The sequence below is a fragment of the Musa acuminata genome, chromosome BXJ2-6, assembly GCF_036884655.1.
Source record: "Musa acuminata AAA Group cultivar baxijiao chromosome BXJ2-6, Cavendish_Baxijiao_AAA, whole genome shotgun sequence".
Lineage (NCBI taxonomy): Eukaryota > Viridiplantae > Streptophyta > Magnoliopsida > Zingiberales > Musaceae > Musa > Musa acuminata.
Genome location: NC_088343.1, coordinates 45,784,457 through 45,793,788, shown reverse-complemented (window position 1 = coordinate 45,793,788; position 9,332 = coordinate 45,784,457). Strand labels below are relative to the sequence as shown.

The following is a 9,332-nucleotide window of genomic DNA, read 5'->3' as shown; positions in this document are numbered from 1 at the left end:
ATATGGCACACGCGTCGGGCTGCGGGCCGCATCCGTAAGAGCTTGACATTAAGTCCCAATTTGGGCCCATCAGGAAATGAAGCTTGAAAATTACATATATTAATATTTTATGCCTCCAAATTAAATATAAATTTAGCATATATTCTTACCAAAATTAACTGAAACCATAAATGATATTAATATCCTTTAAAAACTCATTATGATTATAAAATATAAAGAGTGTTTTAAGTATTTAAATATATTTTTTTAAAATAAAAATAAAAAATAAAACTACATACATACAAAGAATTATAATATTTGAAGGGACACATGAATCAGGAAATCAGGACACCGACACCTGTCGTCTAAAACCGGATTAGAATCTGAAAAATGGTGATCAGGTAGTCTATCAGTGTTTCTGCTTAATGCTAAGACTCGTCATTTTTGTCTCAAGAGGCCACGAATCCCCCCCCAACATATGTACGTACAGTGCCAAAATGCACACAGATCAGTGCCCCGTTAGTAGCAGTAGTAGTAGTAGTAGTAGTAGCAGTATGGCCTGCTGGCTGGCATTAATTATCATCAATATGGAAGGGCCATCTGTCGTCCTTTTGCCAAACCGGAATGATAGCAATCCACGGCAATTGGAAATGCCCATAATTATTATTACGTTTCCTCCACACCGTTCTACAGTCTCTAATAGACCAGACCCCACGCCATGAGACTAGCAAGCCAATACCACAGACATAATATGCTGGATTTGATGTCATGTCACACAAAGTGGTGTGTTATAATTTTTTTAAAAGTAATTATATAATTTAAGTAACGAAGAGATATTTTATCGGATACTCTCTCAACATAATACAAATTAAAAGTCAGTCACCTTCGAGGAGATCAACAAAATAGTTTCGACATACCGCATTTGAGAAACGAGTCGTCAGATGACCGAAATGCATATTTTAATAATATTAATTTAATTAAATCAGTACGATAAATCTTTTCCGATCTCACATCTATCTATCTTCCTCTTAGATCAGTGAACTTAAGAGATCAGCTCAAGCAGTTTTTCTCCACGGCATAAGATGGTCCAGTGAACTAATGCTCACCCCAAGCGAGTGCAATTGTATCTTATAGGGTAATCAATAGCAGAAGCATACTAAACCTGTGGGAGAACTCGATACGAACACCACCATTTGTTTAGCCAATCAACGACACGATTGTGTGCTTTGTATTTATTGTTGCTGATCCAGTGGTTGGTTGCTTGGTTTCCCAACTTCATACGGCAACACTTGCCTTCTCGGTTGTTTCTTGTCAGAGTCACGCTGTGGAGCGCCCTAATGACTGACCCATGCCTCTCATTTATTTGTATGTTCATCGTGCATCTCTGTTTTATTTATATGTATATATAAATAAATAAATAAATAAATAAATATATATATATATATATATATATATATATATATATATATATATATATACACAAACACACACACGTAGATAAAAGAATATAAATACATTATTTATTTATTTAAAAATATTTTATATATTTATTTATTATTTGAGCCCGCTTCGTCTTCTATATATTATTTGCCAGCTAAACCAAGCATGAAAGAAATAATAAGGCAACCATGCGGGCGCTGCAGTGAAGCAAAACACAGAAGAAAGGAGAAGCAGCAAGCTTTCCCCTCCCCACTCCTCCCATTGCCGCCTCTCGCGGGTCTAAAGAGACGCTGTTAGCGAGGAAGAATACGACCATGCCGGTCCCTCTTGGGGACGACGCTTTCTTCCACCCTCCGCCGCCCACCAGGGTCGGCAGGAGCTTCAACGCAACCAGCAACAAGTGGGGCCCCTACTCCGGCGCCGGCGACTTCGGTGCCGGCATGGCCATCGTCCTCGCCTCGCTCTTTTCCACCGTCCTCCTCGCCCTCGCGCTCGGCGCCGCCGTCCGCCTCCTCCTCCGCCGACTCCGCCGCGGACCCCCCGATACGCCCGAGAAGCCTGGGGCGCCGCCGCCTGCAGCGTCCGGCACGCCGACGACGTGGTTCTCGGCGGCGGGGACGAAGCTGGCCGGGGCGGAGGCGGAGTGCGCCATCTGCCTGACGGAGTTCGTGGAGGGCGACGCCGTCCGGGTGCTACCGGCGTGCAGCCACGGGTTCCACGTCCGGTGCATCGACCGGTGGCTGGCCAGGAGGAGCTCCTGTCCGACCTGCCGGGCGTGCTGCGGCGTCAACTCAGACAAAGCAGAGCAGACTCAGTCTCGGTTTGTGGTGGAGAGGGTTTAGTGTCAACCCAGCAGCAGCAGCAGCTTCCGTTTGCCTGGTGTCATGATGCCAATGATGGCGTTCTGAGAATGTGTTTTCGGGTTGCGATTAATTGTTCTTCGGAATCGCCGTTTGGTAAGGACGTAACTAAAAATCAAAACAATTCAATATTAGGGTCTCGACATCATGAAAGATACATCATCTCTGCACTGCACAAGAAGTGATACCATCCTGAAGTTGATCGTAGCGTATGAGGAGGATCTATCAATTTTAGCAAGAGTGACTCGTAGTTCGGCAACCAGCGGGACCGACCGGTCGACCGTCCATGTGAGACCAAGAAGGTCCCATCCGTCTCACAGCCTATGTGGCGTCTTCTGTCGCTCGTAAACGGGCCTCGTTACTGGATCCATGAGCTCGGCCGGGTAAGCGAGCTACTAATGCGTCACAGCCAAGCGGTACAGGTCAATGGGTTATATTTTGGGATAGTCTTTGAGCGTTATCTATCATCAAATGACGATTTCTAATGGGGATAAGATCCGTGTCACGATAAATGTGATATAAGATAAGCTCGATTCATGTGTGGTCAATTAGAATTTAACGAACGTAAATTTATCTCTTCGCGAGCGCACGCGTTTACCACGTGGAAGCAAGCGACCATCGCGCAAGATGGCGAGCCTAATGATCGGGGCCAATCCACGCCGGGACCCGCTTCCCCACCCCCCCAACAGTTTGCCCTTCCCAGGTGGGACCCCCTGCCTCTCTCTTCGCTGTGGAGAGGAGTCGCTGTAGTTCGGGTGTTCGCTGCCTGAGAAAGCTGCTGTGTTAAGAATGCAAACGAAAAGAAACCATAAAGAAGGCGATCGAATAGAGAAAGACGTCTAATGGTGCAACGGGCTCCTATTTTATTGGCTGAAAGCTGTAGTAGAAGCATAATGTAAGAAGGTGGAGAGTGCAGTGGGGACAATGGAAAGAAGAAACACAAGGAAAAGGCGATGGCGCGGGTGGTTCCATACACGGTGGAGCGGACAGTGGAGGTGGCTGCTCGGCTACGTCTCCTCTTCTTTTCAAGTGTATATACTTGGTACATTAGAGCACTCCTCTTCGCTTTGTTGCCCTCACAAATCAATCTCGTTATATCCTTAGATTCAAGAAACTGATGGAAAAAAGGGACATGTATACATGAAATGATCTGGACATGGATGTATATAGTAGGCCGGTAACCTCCATCTAGACATTCTATTATGACATGAATTAAGTGCAAAAAGATGTCTTTGTAGGATAATAGGATCGTAAATATGCGGACATGTCTTTTCATTCTTTACATTCCTCGGGATTTATATAGTGGTGGGAAGGTTGTTGAAAGTGCAAGAGCTCTCAAGGAAGATTTACTTTTAGACTGCCTCTCCTCCGTTTCCGTTCTCTGCCTCTCTCCCTCTGTAGCGGGCACGCGAGGTGGGTGCAGCAGAGCCTTTCTCCTTTCTTCCTACCATCTCTTTTCATGGCAGAAAGCCTGAGATATATGTTATCCATGTCCAGTACTTGAAAAGCTATCCTCTGCTATCTATTCCTCGACCACTGCTCTCAGCTGCCTCCTATCTTTCCTCCCCTTGCGATCGGATCATTTGGCGTACCAGCAATTGTCTTTATTGTTTTGGTGTGTTTCAGGTGGTGCCAAGGTAGGTTTTGTGTTTGTTTTTGTGATCCCCTCCAGCATAAAAGCGAAGGAGAACAAAAGATCCAGATCTTGCATACTGGGATCTTACGGACGACAACAAGAAGAGAAACCGATTCAGGTGATATCAACAGGTGAGCTTTTGTATTCAGAAGAACTCGCCGATCATGGATACACTTTCCTTTGCCTTAAAATGGAAGTAAGACCGTGTTATCCCTCTCTCTCTCTCTCTCTCTCTCTTGTTTTCTGCATAAGCTCCGTGGAATATAAGATCTCCATGGTTTTTCCTCTTTAGTTTCCTTTCCTTCTATCGTTATTTCTCTTTGAGATCTTTTAATGAACGTTTATAGGCATACCGAACATATGATTAATCCCATGCAGTCTCTCTCTCTCATAGTGAGATCCTTAAAGCAGATTGATTCTTTAACTATTTATCTTCTTTCCGCCTTACGAATGAATGATTATAGTGAGAAGTAGAAATTGTTGGTGAAAAGATTTCTTCCCCTTCTTTCCAAGAATTGTCAGAAGAATCAGTTCAACCGGACATAATATTTTATGTGGCGGATTAATTTGTGAACCACAGATAAGCGGAAACGAGTTATATTTAGTTGATGATGATGATATATGTACTTGAAAAAGCTTGCAGATATTTGTTCTTTAGAATATTTGCGTATAATTTCTTTCGGCAATTCATCTATTATACTTGTTATAAACATCTTTATATTGCCTGCCATTCAATTATATCTGGCTACATTGCCAAGAAACAAAATCTCACTAGTCATCCAAAGTACCAATTCTTGATTTCATTCATATTGTGAGTGATATAGATCACCTTTGAAGATCTTTTCTTCCCCTTCTTTCTCTCGGGTGTCCAATAACCTCAAACGACCATCTATCGATTTTAACTTGCGTGAAGCAAGTAACAAATATGTTGGAAAAGAAGATAATTGTCGGAAACTAGAGAATAGGTGGTGCATCTAATGATCTTTGCTAGTTCGATTTGTTGGAAAACCCACATAGACACATACCCAACGGATTCGTCCGTTGGTTGGTTCTTACATCTTTGATTTGGTTTATATATGATGCCTCGACTGCAGATGAAATATATCTGATCGAACAAATTAGTTGGATGGATATATATGATGCCTCGACTGCAGATGAAATATATCTGATCGAACAACTTAGTTGGATGGATATATATGATGCCTCGACTGCAGATGATCGAGCAGGCAGTGCATCAATCTACGTCAATAACAACGAGCATTCCACCTCACTGAGGACATTAATCCAAGAGTTGCATGTATTAAAGAACAAGCACCCTAAGCTACATTTCCGCAGAGGAATCTTGGGCCAAGTGAGACATTTATTGCATCAACAGTAATTGTGGTTCTCATTACATCGCTTGCAGGAGATACTTCGACTATGAACGACGACATCTCCTGTGTTCCTCCGGGTTTCCGGTTCCACCCCACCGATGAAGAACTGGTAGGCTACTACCTGAGAAAGAAAGTGGCTGCAAGAAAGATCGATTTGGACGTAATAAAAGACGTCGATTTATACAAGATCGAACCTTGGGATCTTGAAGGTATGTATGTATCTACATCCGTTTCTACCGAAAAGATTTGTACAAATTTCGTCCGCTGAAAGTGTGTATGTTTGCGATCATATAGAGATATGTAAGATCGGAGCAGAAGAGCAGACTGAGTGGCACTTCTTTAGCCACAAAGACAAGAAGTATCCGACTGGAACTCGAACGAATCGAGCAACAGCAGCTGGATTCTGGAAAGCTACGGGAAGAGACAAGCCGATCTACTCCGTGCGTCGCTTGATCGGGATGAGAAAGACCTTGGTCTATTACAAGGGTCGAGCACCGAACGGGCAGAAGTCGGATTGGATCATGCATGAATACCGGCTGGAGACGAACGAAGATGGAACTCCACAGGCAAGCATTTCCTTTTTGTGCTTCGCGATCTCTCACGGCAAAGATTTTAAGTTCCAGCATACGTTACGTGCATTTTCTTTGTGATGTTTCTTCCTCGTTATCCGAAAGCCCAACACCACTTTTGCTGCTCTCTTTGGATCTTAATCAACAAAGACAATGCAACAACAAGCTCATGATCATATCATATCCTCTGACTTCATATTACAGGAAGAGGGTTGGGTGGTGTGTAGGGCGTTCAAGAAACGAGTGCCTACTGCAAGAAAAGCGAGTGATGAATTGCTGCCATGGTACGATGAACAAGCTTCCTTCATGCAAGACATCTACTCCCCAAAGAGGACTATTCCGCAGGCAGACATAGGATATCACCACCAACTCTACCCCCACAAGAGAGAGATAAAGCTGCATCACCACTCACCACATGAAGCTTGTCACCAACTCCCACCATTGGAGAGCCCTAAGTTCCTCAACTACCTAAATCATGAAAGCTCTCTGCAACGATGCATCATCTCAGAGAATGAAGCTTTGCAACCCGGCCACCGATTCGGGGAAATCACGACCTGCAACGACAATGAAAATACAAGTCGAGCATCAGATCAAATGACAGATTGGAGGGTCCTCGACAAGTTCGTCGCGTCTCAGCTTAGCCATGATGTTTCAAGAGAGCCTATTTACTCGGATGAAGCTAATATTCTTCAAGCTCCTGTTGAACAACAAGTTGTCGGAGTGGAGCTTCCGCTGGCATCAGCTTCAAGCTGCCAAATTGATCCATGGAAATGAAACGAGAAGATGATTAATGGAATTAGAAATATATACGTAGCAGGCAGGTCCTCTTGTTTTGCTACAACAGTATTATAAATCATGTGTGTCATGATCATGGTTTTGTATGGTATATAAGCAACCATAAGATTGCAATGTCGGTGTTATTCTTGATATTGCTGGTTGTTAATGGTACAAAAATATATCTAGCAATATAAATACCATGGTAGGCCTCCGGCCAAGAATTTCTACAGCTCATCGTTTGGGATGGAACCTAATCTCTCCATTACAACACTGACTGACTTCATCTATCTGCTCCTCGTAATGCGCCTGGCCAAATTCACTAGCTAACTCGAAAATATTACCTCCATTAATCGTTTCATGCAACGATGAAAAAACATTGCAAAAGTTCATCATGATAAGGTAAACATTATTTCACTGTGACAAATACAAACAAAAACATGAATGCTAACTAAAGCTCACGCAAAAGCAATACATGAGTGTTACAGATCATATTAACGACAAAAATAGAACGACCTTAATGAATCCAACAACATGCACGATCAAAAAGAGCATCATCATATCATCCGCGAACTAGTTATTATAAGTTAATATACAATGATTTCAAGACTCGGTCGATGTTACATGTATCAATGTGCTGAAGAACTACTGGAAAGTAGGAGTTTGTCGTAGCAAAATAATGATGGTAGCATGTGATACCTGTTGTGCACAAGGCAAAGCTGGTGGCATGGCCAACACAGGTATATACATCCTTAGCATTCGATGGTCCTTTTAAGCAGGCCGATAGATAAGCAGTACCTACAGATCGTCGTAACACAAAAGCTTTCCCTCCTAAACTATGATCACCTGAGACTATAACTCGAATCCACACCATTCGCACATCGCTAAACAAAATCTCTTCTCGCTTGTAATGAGATAAAGACTACTATACGAATCCTAAATCTAACCTGTTTTCAACAACTCCTCCTCCTACCAGTCGAGCTCGACAGCAGTGAGACAAGTTTTGAGTTCACAGCCTTGGCAACATCTATGCAGACTTTTGGCACTTCTTCTGGAAAGCTGCTGTAGGAACCACCACCAGAATCGAGAGTAACGAAGCATCAGAAGCTGAAAGCCTTGCAGCAGAGACCGTCCGACAACGAAGAGATCACTCTAACACGAGAAGATGGATTCGATGTAAAGATCGGTAGAACAATATTGCTTCCAACTTACCATTTGGGTTTCGTTTCCATGGACTGGACGAATCCACAGGAATCCGGCAGAATCGTCTCGCTCAGCCCTTTAAAGCCGATAAACTATCTCTGTCTATATATCACACAAACACAGACACAGGCACAGACACATCTCAAAGTGGACATGAGATGCATGCAGTATAAAAGCATGGGACGTGGGAGAATAATTAGAGTTGATGGGAGTAAGCGTTGTTGTTTGTAGACGAAGATAACATGATGTCTGCGTGAAAGCTCTCATGTGACGGCTCATCATGCAACCAAACCCCATCTCTTCTTTCCTTCCACGCCTTGTTCTGACCCACCTTAAGCCCGCTCTCGGGGGTCTCTAATCAATCATCTTCCTCCCCTTCACGTTTCGTCTCTCTGTCTAAGTATAGATTTATCGGCTGACAAAGTGGTGGCCCACCTGACAATCCATACAACGTAATTAGAGCATCCAAACACTGTAATCATCCACACTGACTCTTTTAAGACGGTTTTCTGCCTATTTAATTGCATCACTTATGGTATATATATATATATATATATATCCACTTGTCAGCCACCAAAGATGAAAGCTGTTACAAAGGGAACCCACTATGGAGACAATGCTTCTGACTTCAGTGACTGAGGCTTGCTTGTTATGAGCCAAAGAGCACGGGAAGCAAAGCTCATGATATTGCTTTTGATCGAACACCTTCTGCCCTATCCCAAGCTTTACTTTGGTGTCATGTCACTCTGAGGTTTGAGCTTTTGTCCCCATTGACTTGTCCAGGCAAATGCCTTTCTCCTTGTTGCTCTTGTGCATCGGAAGGTGTCATTTTATGCAGTAAATATGGTGGTTTGTGTAGTTCTTCTGGATCAGTACAATACCAATCACATATATCTAAATCATGATATTTGCTTTTGAAATGAAGTGTTAATTGTTATATAACAATTAAAATGCAAATAATTATTTTAGGCCTCTCAAATATTATGTTGAAAACAAACACTCGGTAGACGAACTTTCGGGTAAAGAAGACTTTTCACTTTTCCTTTAAAAATGATATTGACTTTATAAATCCATCTACCGCTGTTGCCATGATACTGTGATGAGACTATGCCTAAATCAACCACATGTGATCACATCTATTATATATGAGTAAGTAGAAACATAGTATTGGAACATATTGCATATGTCACAGCATCTCTTTAAGAAAATTGAATGTCTCGCTCCGTGATGATTTTTACTTGAAATTGGCCTCAAAATAGATTTTTTTAATTATTTTTGTGATCAAATACTTTTTTTTTTATGACGTTATGTATCTACACCAAATAACTCAGATTTATACTGTCTTTTCTCCCAGAATGTTAAAATTCCACGTGATAATATTATTAACCATACAACTTTTCATTTTCCTTTTGCTTTTGTAACTAGTTCTATTTGTAGTTTTCTAACAAAAGCTAATGGGAGGGATGGAGGAGGGAAAAAAAAAAAAGAGAAAAAGAGG

General features: G+C 42.4%; 2 protein-coding genes across 3 annotated transcripts; both read left to right on the top strand.

Annotated features, from left to right (window-relative positions):
* The first annotated feature begins 1,597 nt into the window (after positions 1-1,597).
* On the top strand, positions 1,598-2,382 carry LOC135613764 (RING-H2 finger protein ATL79-like). The gene has a single exon (XM_065110802.1). The coding sequence runs from the start codon at positions 1,734-1,736 to the stop codon at positions 2,259-2,261; it is 528 nt and encodes a 175-aa protein (XP_064966874.1). The 5' UTR covers positions 1,598-1,733; the 3' UTR covers positions 2,262-2,382.
* Positions 2,383-3,285: 903 nt separating this feature from the next.
* On the top strand, positions 3,286-5,938 carry LOC135587044 (NAC domain-containing protein 7-like). 2 transcript variants are annotated; one of them, XM_065115180.1, is made up of 4 exons: positions 3,286-3,692; positions 3,906-4,046; positions 5,321-5,497; positions 5,583-5,938. In XM_065115180.1, the coding sequence occupies exons 1-4, from the start codon at positions 3,536-3,538 to the stop codon at positions 5,936-5,938; spliced, it is 831 nt and encodes a 276-aa protein (XP_064971252.1). In that variant the 5' UTR covers positions 3,286-3,535. The 2 variants fall into 2 exon arrangements, with proteins under 2 accessions (XP_064971252.1, XP_064971251.1); XM_065115179.1 differs by having other exon boundaries at positions 3,777-4,046.
* Positions 5,939-9,332: the final 3,394 nt, after the last annotated feature.